The sequence below is a fragment of the Mesoplodon densirostris genome, chromosome 15 (assembly GCF_025265405.1).
Source record: "Mesoplodon densirostris isolate mMesDen1 chromosome 15, mMesDen1 primary haplotype, whole genome shotgun sequence".
Lineage (NCBI taxonomy): Eukaryota > Metazoa > Chordata > Mammalia > Artiodactyla > Ziphiidae > Mesoplodon > Mesoplodon densirostris.
In genome coordinates this window covers 21,701,037-21,718,057 of record NC_082675.1, presented here as the reverse complement: position 1 = coordinate 21,718,057, position 17,021 = coordinate 21,701,037, and the positions used below count along the sequence as shown (strand labels likewise).

At 57.2% G+C, this 17,021-nt stretch overlaps 1 protein-coding gene across 3 annotated transcripts in view; it reads left to right on the top strand.

The window, feature by feature from the left end:
* The window catches only part of TTC28 (tetratricopeptide repeat domain 28), a 598,643-nt gene that overhangs the window by 570,802 nt on the left and 10,820 nt on the right, over nt 1-17,021 (top strand). For all 3 annotated transcript variants that reach the window (XM_060119074.1, XM_060119076.1, XM_060119075.1), the window contains 4 exons: nt 369-513; nt 10,421-10,600; nt 12,246-12,966; nt 15,313-15,437. In XM_060119074.1, coding sequence (XP_059975057.1) covers nt 369-513; nt 10,421-10,600; nt 12,246-12,966; nt 15,313-15,437 — 1,171 coding nt within the window. The remainder of the gene's footprint in view (nt 1-368; nt 514-10,420; nt 10,601-12,245; nt 12,967-15,312; nt 15,438-17,021) is intronic.

The following is a 17,021-nucleotide window of genomic DNA, read 5'->3' as shown; positions in this document are numbered from 1 at the left end:
ACGCCCTGGACATTAGTTGGTCTTGGGGCACCATCTTCCGAGCAGTTTGGTGGCTGCCCCGATTCTCATGGTCCTCATGTCTGCCTGCCCAGTCGCTCCACACAAGGATGTAATTAAATCCTTTGAAGAGCACTTCAGGACATTCGATTATGCAGAAAAACTCCATAGCCGTGTAAGCTGCTGTGTGCAGCTGGTCCGCCCTGTGGTGTCTGTCAGTGCTCACTGTGCTGTGAACAGTACCTGAGGGGGAGGGGGCAAGGCCAGAGGGAGGGAGGCCGGCGCGTCCTGCTGGGAGGCCTCCCCGCTCCCTCCTCCAGGAACAGGAACGCAGCCTGTGCCCGACGTCACCCATGTCCTTCTCTCCCCAGGAGCTGCCAGAGCATGACCAGCCTGGTCAGCAGCGCCACGTCGCCCATCACGGACGGGACCTCCTCTCTTCCCAGGAGGCAGGGCTCGTTCGCCAGGCCGCCGCTCCGCGCTCTGTACGACCTGCTCGTGGCACCCATGGAAGGGGTAAGTGCCCGGCCCAGGGCTCCTTGGCGTCAGGACGCATCACTTCCTGCTCAGCACCCCCACACCCCCCAGACAAAAAACAGGCTCCTGAGACAAAAGAGGTTTTCCAGACATGGGGCTTCTCCGTCCAGCTTCTCAGTCAGCATCCGGAAGCCCAAGTGGATGTGTGTTCTGGGTTGGCTGCTGGTTAGTGGATGGACCCTGAGCTCCAAGTGGGCAGATCCGGGTTCAGGTCCCAGCCCAGCTCCTTACTGGCTGGCTGGTCAATTTGGCCTCTGTGACCTCCTCAGGTGCAAATGAGACGCTGCTCCTTCCCACCTTGCTCGTCAGACTTGGGGAGGCCTGGGGGCGCAGGGCTGCACGCATCTCCCCCATCTCCTCAGCAGTCAGCGCTCCCCCGCCCACTGCTCATCTGAGGGTCTTGCCTGAGCAGCTTCAAGCCCAGGGCCGCTTCCTGGTGAGAACAGACCCTTGGCCTCTGCCCTTGTCAGGACTCACTCCACCACAGGGTCCAGCGGCAGAGACGCCCTTGCACTTGTGATTTCTCGAGAAGGTTGAGTGCGGCTACTGACAGGTTTCTGTGGCCCTAGTCTTTGCACATCACTTTTCAATCCAGACGTGGCTATGTAACTGGCGGGAGGGTGTTGGGGGAGGGCTGCCAAAGGGCTCAGGGATCTTGTGAATCTGAATGGTGAGCCCATCAGATGCTTTTGTACGCGACTGTGTACTAGTCAGCTCTGGCTGCTGTAACAAAATGCTGCCGACTGGGGCTTAAACAACCGACATTTATTTCTCACAGTTCTGGAGGCTGGAAGTCCCAGATTCTTGGTGGGAGACCTCTTCCTGGCTTGAAAAAACTACTTTTGCACGTGTTCTCACGTGATGGAGAGAAAGACAGAGACAGAGAGAGAGAGACAGGGAGAGCGAGCACACTCAGGTCTCTTCCTCTTCTTCTAAGGACACTAATCCCATCATGGAGACCCTGCCCTCATGACCTCATCTAAACTGAATTATCTCCCCAAGGCCCTACCTCCAAATACCATCATACTGGGGGCCTAGGGCATGAACATATAAATTTGGGGGGGACACAAGCATCCAGTTCATAACGACCCCTAGGAAAGTCCAGGTACCTGCAGCAAGTGGAGGCTGTGCTCCTGGGGGGCCCAGCTCTCAGCTGGGAAGGGTGGGGATTGACGGGCCCTCAGGGAGCCAGCCTGTGTGTCCCTCCTAGCAGCACCCCACAGACAGGTGGGAGATTTGTCTCACAGGTGTTGGAGTGGCCCATCAGCAGCTCTCTTCCACTTTAGCCGACTGACAGAGGTGAGGTGCATCCTCAAGGTGTCCTCACCTTGACAGTGATCCCTTCACCCTCAGGAAATGCCAGTGCATCTCCTGGCCTGGCCTTCCCAGGATGTGTGTCAACTTGCCTAATATTTTTCAGGAGGCTGCACTGCCTGGTGGTGCCCTCTGGACTTCCCTTGCTCAGGGACACAGGGGTGGAGGGAAGCACAGAGCCTCTAGGAGCTGGAAGCCTGGACTCGTGTCTAGCACTGCCTTTTCCTGGCTAGGTGACCTTGGCCAAGCTGGTACCCCTCCTTGAGTACCTGTGTCCTCATTAGAAATTGAGGACGATGCCACCGAGCAGAGCCATCTCTGCGTCCCTAGCAGCTGGCACTGGTGCATGTTGGCACTCAGTAAAATTTATAGATGGTACGTGGTCCAAAGCTGCATTTGGTTTTTGAGTCTAGTCTGGATACAAAGCAGAAGACCCAAGGCAGAAGTCAGCTAATGGGTTTTCTGTGGCCACTCTTTTGTGGCAGCTGGGAGCTTTTCAAGAGGTTATCAAGCAGCAGAAAGGGGCTGGGCCTGCCCTGGAGCCACTTTGAGTCTGTGAGCCCCCGACCCTGTCAACCAGCCCCCTGCTGGTTCCCGCTTACTTCTGGGTAGATCCCAAGTCCAGTGACATGCCTGCAGGGGACCCACACCTGAGCGTTGTTTGTTTCGCCGGTTGACACCAACCCTTTTGACCAGGGAAGGGGCTCTTCCCTTGTATCAAAGACAGAAATCCTAGGGGTGGAGAGCAGCGGGAAGAGGCTGGGGGCGGAGAGAGGCAACCCCTCCTTCCATCCATTGCAGCGTTTCCACCCAGGAGAGAGGCTGCTACAGCCACGAGTCATCCTTGAAGGGGTCCCATGAGTTCATAAACTCTGCCCTGTGTTTTTTAGACAGTTTTTCTCTCTGAGGACTTTCCCCTCTGACTTAAAGAATATAAACATGCCAGTGGGATTAGTGATTGCTTGTGTCTGGACATCTGTGCTCCTCCAGGGGTGCCGGGAGGGGGAAGATTTATGGACTTGAGCCCCAAATGAGTTAGAACTGTGATCGAAGTCATGTCTTTATACAGTTGACTAAGGAAGGAAACCCCGGCCCCCCAAGGTGCGTGCCGGCGTCCTGAGGCTGCGGCAGCCCTCCTGTGCTCGGGAACTGCGCGTGTGAACGGGTGTGACCCTCAGGGCTGCGTCTCGTCTTGAAGTGAGGCGTTTAGTTTGAAAGCATTTAGTTCCTGATATTTAGTCCTTTTGTGACTGAGGAGTTTGAACACAGTGAAGGAGTTAGGCTGCCTCACAAGAGATGTGGAGTAAAACCTTTCAGAGGTCGTTAAAGTAAATGATCAGGGCAAGAGCTTTTCCTTGGCTGACTGATGGGACTCACTGCGGTTCAGTAAAACCACCACCGAAGAGCTGGGATCTGATCAGGAGTTCCTTCCCTCCCCATTTCATCCCCTCATTCACGTGTTTATTGACACGTGCCAGGCACAGCCGGGCGCACACCGGGCACAGAGGAGACTGGAGGCGGGGGTGGTTTGCCGGGTATGATGCTCATGGACTGTGCTCCCGCTCAGCGCACTGCCTGGCGGAGGACGAAGACTGCTGGTTCCCGCCCTGCTCCGGAGGCCACTAGAGGGCGACACGGCACCGTCCGCCGCTCCCGCCGCTGTCAGCTGCCAGGCAGAGCCAGGCCTTCTTCACATTTTCAATGAAAATACAAATCAAAACCGAAAGTCCAAGATTATGAATTACTGACACTTCAAGACTAAAACGATTAGCCTCTTCACATGGGACGTATAATTATTTGAACAACTGCCTTTGTTTAGCCGCAGTCCTGTTGCTAAGGGACTAGGTCAGACGGTATGAAAAGTGGAACAGAATAATATTTTACCGCAGGCTTGCACCAGGACTTGATTTAATTTAGCTGAAGGGAAACACTGCCGTGGCTCTTTCCTTGAAGCACGCTGTCCTTTGCTGTCAGGACGGGTGAGCATGTCCAGTTATCACTGAGGGGGCCCCGTTCCATCTGCACATGAGCCATCATCAAACATTAAGTCAAATCCTGTCTCAGACCCAAAGGAGAAAATGTCACCAAAGTGGCACGTGCTAGTGTGAGAGGGACCGGGACCCGGTTTGTGTCCATGGCATTCGTTCTTCGTCACCGTGGAGTGAAGGGTAGTAACTCGTGCCCGAGCCTGGACTCGCCACAGGGACACGCAGAACCACGCGCCCCCAGGGCTGCTCCACGTGAAGCGCAGGCCCCGAATTACCCCTCAGTTTGCAGACAGGGCTTCGTCCAAAGCCAGAAGCTGCTAGCATTAAGGACCCAGGTGTAGAGTCTAAAATTCCCTAGGATTTGGTCAAATCACTCTTTAAATGTGATTTAACAAGTTCCTGGGCTTGTTCTAGTTATAGTCTCTGTCATCCTTATAATTATTTCCATTTATTTAAATTCCCTGTTTGCTAAGTTTACAGTCGTCAAAGCCAAGATGATAGGACAGGTAGGAGGAGTGAACGACTCTGGTCAGAAGGAATGGTCCCCCTCGTCCACCTCTGCTCTTGACTAAAGAAGCCTCCAGGCTAAGTGGAGTTATCTGGTTCCGGACCCCAGAAACTGACTTAAAACTTGCCGTTCACATCGGTTAGGTTGGTAAACTGCCTTCCTAGACACCAGAGCTCCAGGATGGCCCAGGACCTCTCCTCTGAGAACTCGAGGTAGGGGTCTGGCTCTGCCAGGGGCTTGGCCAGGAGGAGAGCTTGGCCTTGGCAGGGTCGTGACTGTGATGTCTGCTCTGGGGGAAAGGGACTCTTGTAAAGCGGTGTGATAACCTAGGTTATCCTTACCCGGTAGATGAGACCGACTGGTCAGGTGCCTGGTTTGTGAATAGACTGGAGGCTTTGGAGGTCGTCTTCGAAGGCTTGTCACACAACAGTCCGACCTTGACTCCAGAGTGTGGAGGTGGGGGACAAGGCCCGCAGGATGGGCACCGCCAGGCTGTCTGATTTCTGACTGGGACTCTGTGGTAACATCCACATGGATGGGACAGACGTCACCCAAAGACCACAAGTGTCACCACAGCTGATGAGGAGAAGGAAGAACAGAGGCAACGACTCGCAAGCTGTCTGGGCTGCTGAAGCAGTGGTGAGAGCGCCAGACTGATCAGCGAGCTCCTGCCAGGCAAGCAGTGTTCTCACCTGGGTCAGGGCCCCTTAGGTCGCTTCGAGCTGATGTTCAACCGCCCCCGTCTCAGCAGCTTGGCCCCAGTAGGTTCTGGGGGAGCCAAGGCACGCCTTCCACTGAGGGCTTGTGGGCTCGTTTTCACCAGTTCGGCCACAGAGAGGCCTCTGTGCATGAGCAGATCCCTGGGCTGACTTGGCTGAGACTGGACCCTTGGTGGCCGGCAGGCCCCTCTGGCTCTGGTTGGCCACTGGTCATGCATCTCCCATAGCCAGATTCCTCTGGTTTGCCCCTTCTCAGAATCTCCAGGCAAACCAGTGGTTTGATTTTTGTTGTTCAGAGAGGACAGTTGAGTGGGTCGAATTTGCACTTTTGCATTTTTCTAGTTGGAAGACAGTGTCTGCAGTCCTGGTAGCTTGTAGTCATGGTTTCAGGGTTTTGTTTTGAACAGCTTTGATATTTACTGAGACTGATACCACCATCCATGACACCAATATTTCTCAGAAGCGTCACATAAAAGGTTTCTCTACCTTAAAAAGGTCTGTTTGATCAATTCGCTCAATCAAAAATATAATTCAGGAAAAAAATCCTAAGACCTGTACATGGTTCTGGGGTATCCAGATTCCCAGCAGTCAGTTCTTTGCTTCTGGAATCCTTGTTGTACACAGTGAAGTCCATTTCATCCCAAATCGAATCTGCCGGAAAGTTCATGGACCCAGGAATTTTCTTGCCCTCCCCCGTGGTGATCAGGGGTGTTCATTCTCTGGCCTGTGATGCTGCGAGGCTCTGAGAGGCCTCCTGTCCTTCCATGAAAATGGAACTCCCCGCGTATGGGGGCTGCAGGCTGCTCCTCTGAACCGTGGTGCTGTGCACAGAGCACGTAGTGCTGAAGCCGAAGTTAGGACGCATGCAACATCACGTTTGATATCAGTGCTTTCCAAACGGTTCAGCACCCCCCGGTCACCATGAGTGTATATGGGAGATCCCGTTAACCAAAATGGTGATCGAATCAGAGTTCACCACCCAGGCAAACACTTGGGACCCATGGGGGTTGCCTGGGGGAACTGCCGACTCGGAAATTGGACGTCAGGGTAACTGCTCGGCGGTGGGTTTCACAGGTGTCAGGTGTGGTGGATACTCAGTGAAGAGCTGTGGATGATGGTGGTGGAGACGTGCAGGTGAGGAGGACCGTGGTGATGGCGGTATCCCTGAGTCCCTGGGTTCCATGTGGAGCTGGATGCTCCAAAGAGGCCATTTACGTGTTTTGGGCATGTTTACAAACACAGGAGGGAAAGGGAATGAGTTGTACTAGAAAAATGATCGAGACCCAGCAGGAAAGAATAGTATGAATAATAGGACCTGTGTTCCTCTTACTTAAAGCACCTGGAGGCAGTTGAGAATTCACGTTTGACCGGTATGTGCTGCGGGCCCGCCTAGAGCCCCACACGCTGCCTGTGAGGTCGCGGCGTCAGTGCTGTCCCGTGGGCTCGGGAACTGAGGGGCAGGGAGGTGAGAGTCTTGTCGATGTTCTCAGAACCCCCTCCACCTCTCCCCTAACCACACACCCCATCATCTAGCAGTTCTGGGTCCCCCAGAGCTCCCGACCCAGCACGCAGGCCCAGACCCCGTGGCGAAGGCCTCTCCTGGAATGTGCCTTCCCTTCCTGGTCACTGGGCAAGGCTTTCCAACCTTCCAAACCTCGCTCAACAGAGGGTCTGGGTGTGGTCCGGAGCTAGAAAGCACAGGTGGGTTAACCAGGGGAGATCAGTATCAAGACTGTTCCCTGTGGTGAAGGGGTAACTGAGATACAGGAGACTGTGCGGTTCTCCTGGGCTGAGGGAGTGAAACCCAGGAAGGACGGACACTGATGACGTGTGGTTCCCCCTCCACCCACTCCCTGGGAGCGGGCTGCGGGCGGGAGGAGGCCAGGAGCCACCGCCGGCGGGGCCACAGCGGGGCTGCGTTCAGTAGGTGCGCATGCGCGCGCACGCACGCACACGCCCGCCTCAGGGCAGCACGTGTCGCTCGGGAGAACCGGCTGCAGGAAGCAGCGTGTCAAGAGCAGGTGTGGACAGGGCGTTGGGAGCTGAGGTGGGAGCTGATAACAGCCGCCTGGAGCCCCCTGTGGAGAGGAGCCCCTTCTCCTCTGCAAAGCCTGGGCTTCACCCGTTTTCGTCCTCTCACTGCCCACCTCCCCTCCAGCCCTGCCGGCCAGGCGCCGCGAGCCCTCCAGCCGTGTCTGCTGCGACAGGCAGGGTCATGGCCCTGGTGAGAGCGAAGGGACGCTTCCTGGGGGAGTAAACAGATTTTAGGGCACTTGGCCTGGTGTTTTCTACTTCAGAAGACACCTTTCTAGAAACTGTAGGGGTCAGAGAGTCGGAGTCCTTGCTGTCATTTGTTGGACTGTGCTCGTGGCGGGTGTGGGGGCGATGCGGAGCCCTTTTGTCCTTCAAACCCAGGGCTTCAGAAGCCAGCGAGCCCTTCCCAGACTGACAGACGGAGGCGCAGAATAGCGCTTCCTTGAATTCCCTCTCCTTTTCTGTCTAACAGACGAGGTGTAGCTTGCATAGAGACATCACTGTGCTCTCTGTGTTTAAGTTCACATTGGATTATGGCTGATCCTTCCGTGCCAGGGTGACGCTCGTGTGTCCTGGAGGCAGGATGCAGAGGACAACTTTCAGGGCCTCTGTTCCAACACGTTCGGTCAGTGTTCCCGCTGCCTTTAACCAGAGCTGCCCGTCTGCCGTGCAGCCCGTCTGCCACCACCCACCTCCTTCCCCTCTGCTGGACAAGGGTCCCATTTGGAGCCCTCACCCAGGGCTGTGTGTGCCAGGCCAGTACCTGCTGCGAGGTGCTGTCCCGGGAGGACCTGGACCTATGAATTCGGGTACATGGTTCAGAGACAGGCTCGCAAGCTCCCAGGCTAGTTTCAGAGGCGTTTCCCTCTCCTCGCTGCTAAGGCCACTCTTCACCAAGTCCTGTCCCCTTCTCTCCGCTGCGTTTCCTCGTCTGAATTACCACGTGCAGCCCGTCTCGTTGGTGCAGGCTCCCTTTCAAGGTTCCGCAGCAGAGGATGCAGGTCCCCACAGCCTGCGAGAGCCACACTCCCGCTCAGCCTCAGGCCTCCACCATCTGGCTCCCGAGTCCCTCTGCAGCCTTGCCCTCCGTGTGCCCCATGGGCCTCGTCTGCCCAGGTGGGGCCTCCCCACCTTCACGTGCAGAGAAGCAGCCGGGGGGGCCCAGCGTCGTGTCCCACCCTCTGGGGCTGGTGTTTTACACTTCCGTGGTCTCACTCAGTAGTGGTTTCTTGTGCACGTTTTATTTTCTGAGACATTGCATCATCGTGAGCTCTCAAGCAGGGACTGAGTCCTGAACTGACGTGGCTCCCCGTTGCCCAGTCACCCACCTTAGACACTAGTGGAGAGATCAGAAATCAGTCATCGGAGAAGACATCTGAGCTCCTCCCAGGACGTGACATCACCCTCTTCAGGCTTGTGCCTCAGACAAGACAGTCTTGTGGGCAGAGGAAGCAGAGTCCCTTCAGAGGCACTCTGCCTGTGGACCTTTTCTCTAAGCAGCATCCAGCCTCTTACTTGGCCCAGCACCCCTCAACTACCTTCACTTCACGTGACAGGTGCTGTTGTGACTGGGGACTTGTCTGAGAGTGCTGTGTCCCCGTGAAGTCCATGACCTCTGGAATGACACCTGACAGAGAATTATCAGGGTTGGGCCCTGGCAGGTGGAGTCCAGGGAAGGTCTGCAGGGGTAGGGCTGCCACCCTGTCCAGTGATGCCTGGTGACCCCGGATCAGGCAAGGATGGGTCTGGTTCTTCCCATGGCAGGTGGCCTGAGCCCCCCCATTGCCCACGTGCCGGGCAGCAGCGCTCTGGCTGGGCAGTGATCACTGTCACAGCTGCTGACCCATCCCCGAGGTCAGGGTACCATCAGCCCAGCTGCTCCAGCCCGGCCCCCAGGGCCTCTGGGTGCACTGCAGCAGCCAGCAGTCTGCCCTCCAGAGGGCCTTCCAGAGCCTCCTCCCTGTGCCAGGCCAAGCAGGGGCCTCGGTGTGGCCCACGGTGGGGACACGGAGCCCGGGAGTTGACCCCTGGAGTGGGCACTGTGCACACCCTGCTTCTTCCTTCCTGGGTCGTACAGCGATACTTTTACCTTTTCTTGGAAAGTAGCTCTTAAAGAAAAAAAGAAACAGTTGGCCCAATAATTTTTACTTCTTCTTTCTTTAGATGCATCTAGAATTTTTTAAAAAAGAAAGAAAGCCACAGGGGGTGTGTACAGACAGGATGTCCCGCCAGGCGCATGTCCCCTTGGGTGAGCTGAATGCCCTCTGCACCCTCAGCCCAGTGCCCACAGCAGCGCGGCCGTGGACACTCGCTCCTCCAGAGCGCGGTGGCTTGGGCAACAGAGGGATGGGTGGGGGGTGGACCCGGCTGTGACCCTCCCCCGAGCCAGCACCCCAGGGCTCAGGGCCACCCAGCACCTGGCACCTGGTGCCCGCGGTCTGTGGGCCCTGCACATTGTCCCCGCAGGCTCCTGTGGCCGCTTCGTCTCTTTATTCACACCTAGCCTGTGTCTAGTCTGGTTTTCACAGTCATTGCCACTTGCGTTATCCAGGTTCACCCGGCCTTAGTCTCCATGAGCGATCCTGTTGGGGCATGAGGGGTGTCTGTCTGCTATGGGTCCACATGCACTCACCCTTCCCTCAGGTCCCCGCCTGGGCCTTTCAGGAGTGAGTGATGGGGGTCCCATCAGTGTCAGATTCCCTGCCAGCACCGGGGGAGCGAGTGGGGACAGCCCCTGCAGAGCCTGGGGCCATGGGGCCATCCTGTCCTCGGGGGAGGGACACAGAGGCCTGAGGTGACTTGAGGTCCTGGAATCTGGAACCCTTCTCCTCTGGGGATGTCATCCTGGTTCCCAAAGCTGCTGTCTGCACGCCAGTTCTCTCGCCTCCTGTCCGCTGAAATGGACAGCACGTCCCACTTGGGTTGAGACCTCACTGCCTGTGTTACAGGGTCATCCCTACGCTGCCCGTAGGTCCCTGTGCCAACACAGCCTCTCCTGCCCTGGTCCTTCGGGTGCACCATGACTCACTGAGGGCTTTCTGGGACAGCTGCCCTTTGCATGAATCCCCTGCCTTCAGTAGAAACATCTGGATGACCCGGGCTCATCCTTGTCTTTGTGGGACACCCTCCGTGACGGGTGACCGCAGTCGCCCTCCTGGCCCTGCTCCTCTACCCTCCTCCTCGGGTGGCGCCTGTGAGGCAGGTGGGAGGGAGCCCCGCCCATCGCCCCCACTCCCTGAGCGGACCCCCTGGGGGCGGGGGTGCCTGGTCCTCCCCAGGCATCCCCCCCGCTGGGTGTGTCAGCCGCTCCACTCACCCCGCAGGGCCTGATGCACTCCAGCGGCCCTGTGGGCCGGCACCGGCAACTGGTCCTGGTTCTGGAGGGGGAGCTCTACCTCATCCCGTTCGCCCTCCTGAAGGGAAGCTCCTCCAATGAGTACCTGTACGAGCGCTTCGCCCTCATCGCCGTCCCTTCCATCCGCTCCCTCGGTCCTCAGGCCAAGGTAAGTCAGGCCCGCCTGGGTGTTTGGGGCGCTGTCCCTCTGGCTGGGCTGGCGACCGTAAGGAGGAGGTGTGGACTCCCTAGTTTGCGGCTGGTGGGGTGACTTTGGAGCAGATCCGTCCGAAGGCAGGAGGACAGCCTCCCGAACACTTTGCCACCCCAGGAGGCCACCACGTGTGTCATTTCTCTCTGCGTTGCTTTGCTGTGACACCAGGGTTGGGAGCTACTCCCAGCACGGAGTCAGGCTGGAGGCCGTGAGGAAGCAGGTCACCCCCTGGGGGCCGCGCTCACCCGCCAAGCTGACCGCTGAGTGGGTGCCGAGTGTGCCCAGCAGAGGGGCTGCAGGCAGGGAGGGCAGACAGATGGGATTAGCGTCAAGTGGGCAAGGGCCCCACAGGCCGACAAAGAACCGAAAACAAATGGGTGGCTTTCAGGACTTGGGTCTCATTCAGCAAAAATCAGCGTGGGATGAACTCTGTGGACTCAAGGGGGTGACAGTGGCCCACCGCAGGTCAGGGCTTAGCCCACAGCCACCCCTGGCCCTGCCCACCTACCTAGAGGGCCTTCGGAGCCAGCCCTGAGCCCTCTTCCCTTCTCTAAACTCGCCCAGATACCCTGAGACCCGGGCTCCCTCCTGCCCCGACACTCCTGCCCCAGGCCTGGGTGTGGGCGGCCCCCACAGGACCTGCCTTGGCCTCCGTTGACCTTGGTCATTGGCATGGTTCCAGCCGGGTCAGTTTCTGCCTCATGGGTCTTGGAGATCTTAGTTATGACTGTTTTTGTTGCTGAATTGTACTTCTCATGGGACAGAATCAGTTCAAGGTGAAAGAAATGATTTTCTCCAAGTTTTCCTCATGTCCATGGTTGACTGTGAATCCCATCCGTGAGCCAGCTATGTGCCATCCGGCACGGAGGGTCAACTCACCTCTCCTGCTGCCAGGGCACCCTGGGAGGCAGAGATGAACCAGAGAGTGGAAGAGTCCCGTCTCCCAACAGGCACCCGAGAGGCATTTCTCTTTCCCAGTTTAAGGCATCACCAGGCGGAAACACCAAAAAATTATTTTGAAATAATTTGATACGTGATGTTTTCCCCAAAAAACATCAGAAGGCATCGTAGGGGAAAATCAGAACTTTGTTGGGCTTCTTTATGCTGATTTTATAATTCAGTGATGTTTTTCATCTTTCCAATTGTAGTGCCTCTAAAGGACTTAATTTGGCCCTGTCTCCCCTGTGACTTGCTTTTTTCAAGTTTAAACAAAATCACCCCTCAGAGCCCCTGTTGCATCAGGAGTGGGTTCCCCCTGATTGAGGGGCTCACAGGGGAGCCTGTGGGAGGGAGATGGAGGTGGTCCTGCCCTGCACACCCTCGCCTCCTACACGCCCTGTCCCACCCCCCTCCGGCTTGACAAACATCAAGGGGTCTTCCTGCCATCTATCTGGTCTCATTGTTTTCAAGAGCTTGTCACTAGCAGGTGTGATTCTCAGTCAGACATGCACCTGTGTCAAAAAGGTCTTGAAAAGTAGAGTGAACAAGTTTATCAGGAGAACAGGTGGAGCCACGCTGGATGCAGCCCTGCTGGAGTGCTGGCATCTGCCTGCCCCAGAGAAGCCCTAATGGGTGGCCCGCTGTCTTCCTTCCCCTCCAGTCTCACCTGCGGAAGAACCCTCCCGCCTACTCCAGCTCCACGTCCATGGCGGCTGTGGTCGGCAACCCCAAGCTCCCATCGGCAGTGATGGACAGGTGGCTGTGGGGCCCGATGCCGTCAGCCGAGGAGGAGGCCTACATGGTGTCTGAGCTGCTGGGCTGCCAGCCGCTGGTGGGCAGCGTGGCCACCAAAGAGCGGGTCATGAGCGCCCTGACCCAGGCCGAGTGCGTCCACTTTGCCACCCACATCTCTTGGAAACTGTCGGCCTTGGTCCTCACGCCCAGTGTGGAAGGCACCCCTGCTGGCAGCAAGAGCTCCTTCGGCCACCCCTACACCATCCCTGAGTCCCTGCGGGTGCAGGATGACACAAGCGATGGCGAGAGCATCTCGGACTGCCCGCCGCTACAGGAGCTGCTGCTCACGGCCGCCGACGTCCTGGACCTGCGACTGCCTGTGAAGCTGGTGGTCCTCGGCTCCTCCCAGGAGTCCAACAGCAAGGTCACAGCCGACGGGGTCATCGCGCTGACGCGGGCCTTCCTGGCAGCCGGCGCACAGTGTGTCCTCGTGTCTCTGTGGCCTGTGCCCGTGGCTGCTTCCAAGATGTTCCTGCACGCCTTGTACTCGTCCCTGCTGAATGGCCTGAAGGCCAGCGCGGCCCTGGGCGAGGCCATGAAGGTGGTACAGAGCAGCAAGGCCTTCTCACACCCCTCCAACTGGTCAGGTAGGGGCTCGGGCACCTGTCAGAGGGCCTGGGGGTGCAGTCAGGGGTGGTGGGGGGTGAGGATGGGGGCGGGGAAGGGGCTGGGAAAGACAGTGCGGAGAGGCTCAGGGAGGGGGCCTCGCTGGCCGAGCCAAGTCAGTCTCTCCTCACTGTGGCATTAAAGTGGCCTTGTGAGCAGGAGCATCAGAACGGTTTGCCGTCAGAGCACGTGTCAAGCCCCTCCTGATGTCGTGTATACTGGGTGACCCATTTTACGGCCCTCATATGAAATCCCAGACTGTAGGAAAGAGCAGTCAGTGTGTTTAGAAAGACCTGAGATTTGGTCATCGGAGGACTTGGGTTTGGTCCAGCTCCGCATCAGGCTGTGTGACCTGAGACAGGTTCCTTACCCTCTCTGAAGCTCAGTGTCCTCAGTGGTACCAAGGGGATGATGGTGGTGGTGCCGGCATCTCCCTGTCCACATTTGAGACAATCTGAGGAGTGGGTTGAACGTCTTGTGATGCGTGAGGGGCCGGCGGCATGTGTGTGCCCCGTGGTCCCACCGCAGGGCCCTGTGAGGGGCATGAGGGCCTGGGAGTGGAGGGAGCATGTTCCCTGTGACATCTGGTCTGCCGCTCAGCTCCGTGCGATGATCTGCGACCCGCTCTGGACCCCCCCACGTGGGAGACCCTCCCCAACAGGCTGAGACAGAGTCCAAACCCGGACCCAGGCCTCTCATGCGGCAGGGCCATTTTGCTGCCACACTTCATGATCCTTCAGTTTGCGGTGGTCTCTCTGAATTGGCCCCTACACCTCCCCAGGACCTCCAGAGCAGAAGACAATCCCACCAATGCCACAACGAGTGTCTTAAACCTTGAGAAGCAGAGGCACACCAAAAATACTACTTTCAAACATTTATATTTTATTGTTTTAATGGCAAAAAAATATACCATTCATTTATATGTTTAAAAGGTGGGAACAAAATGGCTTTCACCTTACTCTTCCTCTCAAAGTAAATCCAGTTGACGTGAGCTGAGGTTGCTGGTGTTGTTCCCCAAAGGCGGGTGAGCCCTGAAGTGGGGCCGTGGCGTCCCGGGCCCAGTGGCCAGCAAACAGGAGCCCGCGGGGGCCGCCCTGGGCATGGCGCTGAGTTGCCCACGGCCAAGGGCTGGTGCCGGGTGGGTGAGCCATGTTGTTGAGGAGTGGAATGTGTTTACTTCACAAATACATCATAGCTGTGGTCTTGTTCAAAAAGGTATTCAAAATTCAAAGCAGAATCTATCCTGTTTCCTCACGTGGCTGAAGAGAAGCATTCAGTTGGTCCAGCAGGCCTCCTCTCTGGCAGCCCTCAGCTCACGGCTGGGCCCTCCCTCTGCGAGGCAGGGGGCAGGCAGGCCCTGCGGGTTTGGGCCTGGCCATGTTGCCAGACTTCTTCTGCCAGGAGATGTGGAAATCAGAGGCGATCACGCCCATGGTTTCCATGATTGTTCTCAGCACATGGTGTCTGTTTATATCTGTTCTCAGCAGTCAGAAGGGGCTCTGAGCACCATGTGGTCCCGCAGGATGTACTGCAGGGTTTGTGGGGACCCCCCTGTGCTTGGCCATTTATTCTTGACAGGGCCTCCCAACCCCACCCCACATCTTCCCAGTGTGCTTATGGACGTGGTATTTTTGTCATTGTTTAGTTTCAGTGACAGACAATAGAAAAGCCAACTGTTCTGTGGGAAATGGTGTTTAATGATGCGGCCCTGTTACCCTTAAAAACAGCCTTGGCACATTCATTCTCAGAAAACCCTTCCCCTCCATTACTTGGGGCAGGTTGGTCCTAAAGTTGCCGGGGGAGGCTGCTCCACTGTGTACCTCCCCCAGGCCCTGCTTATGGAAATGGGTGCTGGGGAAGAGGAAGGGGGACGGGATCCAGGCAGATGTGTGGCTCCTTCCTCCCCAGCCTAGGCTCCGTTTGCTCATCTTACAACTGGGGGATACCTCCTCCTGTCCCCTCATCTGGTGGCCCCGAGGGGTCAGGCACACCCGCCCCTCCGTCCCTGGGCACATTCCAGACCGACACAGATTAATTTCAGGGAAAACAAGGCAGATCATTCCTCGGGATGGTGGCCAAGCCAGGGAGGGGCCCTGGGGGCCACACAGCCTTTTCCTGCCTCGCTCACTGCACAGTTACCTCAGCAGCTTTCCTGAGCAGCTCACCCAGCAAAAGAGTATCAAACTGCCCCAGTGAGTTAGCTGTCCCGGTCCAGCCCGTGGAGCAGCTGTCCTTGGCAGGCCTCTCTCTCTCTGGCACAAATGAGCTGTAGAGACCAGCTGGGCTGGGAGAGGGCGGCTCTGAAGTGCTTTCTGGGCTCCCCACAGGGTTCTTGCTCATCGGGAGCGATGTGAAGCTCAACAGTCCCTCCTCGCTCATCGGCCAGGCCCTCACCGAGATCCTCCAGCACCCAGAGCGGGCGCGGGATGCCCTGCGAGTGCTGCTGCACCTGGTAAGGGGCGCAGGGCCCTCGCGGGAGGCGGCTGGAGATGCACAAGGAGCAGGGCGAGGCTGGAGGGATCCCACAGCACCGGGGGGCGTGAGCAGGTGGAGGGGACGTTGTCCCCAGACGTCTGTGTGGTGGGCACAGTGTGCAGTGTCACACCGATGGCTGCAGCCATCCTCGCCCAGACCCTGTGGGGGTTGGCCAAGGGGGGCCCTGGAGCAGGGCCTGACCACAGGTGCTTCCGCCCCATGGCTTTGGGCAAGTGACCTTGCTCTCCGAGCCTCAACTTCCTTGAGTAGAAGGGAGGATAAAACTTTACAAGGTTCTCGTGAGGGTTAGAGAAAAGGTGAGTAGCTGGCACATAATAGGGTCCTAGTAGCTGAGAACTGGTATTTTATAATCAAAGGACACTGGCCTTTCCCTAAACTCAATTGGAAGAGTCCAAGCCCAACCCTACTCTTGGTGGGGCCCTGGTGAGAACACAGAGGCCATATGCCATTTTCCACAGAATTGAAAGGTTATAGATAAATCAAGCCAGGAAACAGTGACATAAGACTTGTTCCACCCTTCCACCTTGATAACCTGGAAGGTAGTTTCAAATAATTCAGAATTCTTAGCTTCCTTGGAGTTCTGTGCCAGAAAGACCAGTGCAGCCCCAGCCCAGACCCCGTGAGGCAGGGGGAGGTGGGGGACCGCCCACGCCACAGCTGAGTTCTTTCCAAACCCAAGGCAACAGCCACCCCGTAGCTTAGAGGTGCACACACGGCTCTGCCTGTGCTCAGGAGGGAAGGACCCAGTGAAGGCTTCTCCACGGGTCCTGGCAGTGGGCTGGGGCCGGCTTCTGGATGGGCATGTTCCCTTGGCCAGGGGAACGCCACGGCCCATGAGGCTGGGCATCAGCTCTGAGTGGACTCCAGTGAGGGATCAGTCACGGACATTTCCTAAGCTCAGGTCTGCCTGAAGGAGGTTTTTTCAGGCCTGACAGAAATCAGTGTGTGAACAAGAATGCTGGAGCCTGAAACCTCCGACAGCTCTTGGGCCAGCCACAAGGCACCCACGCTGCCTGCCACTGGGTGGGCGTGCTCTTGTGCTTTGAGAATTTGGGGGAAGACTTTCTCAACTGATTTTAACCTGTGCCTGGAAGCTGCACGGAGCCTTTATGTTGCTCAGCACTAGGACCCTTGTCAGGTCCCTCTTGCCCCGAGAGGTGCCCTCCTTCCTTGCTGTAACCCATTTGCTTTCTCCTCCCAGGCCAGGCCGTGGAGCAAGAGCCAGGCCTCTCCGCTCCCATTCGGCCTTGAGGCCCCTCGAGTACCTCTAAGGGTTTTCTCTTTCTTCTTGGCTTCATCTTCTGGGGTGAGTGTAGGGACCATGGGTCAAGTTCACCAGTGTTTTCCTCCTTCTATCCACTGGACAGTGTCTCTAGGGCCCTTCTAGCCCAGGGGACAGCCAGCTGGCTGCCTGTCCTGCCCGGGAACGTGCGTTTCCTCCTGCCTCTGATGTCAGCCCCCAGCATCCCAAGGTTTTACTCTAAGAAAAGTCTCAAATGACATCCTGGACAACTCTTCTTCCCCTCCAGTGACAGCACAT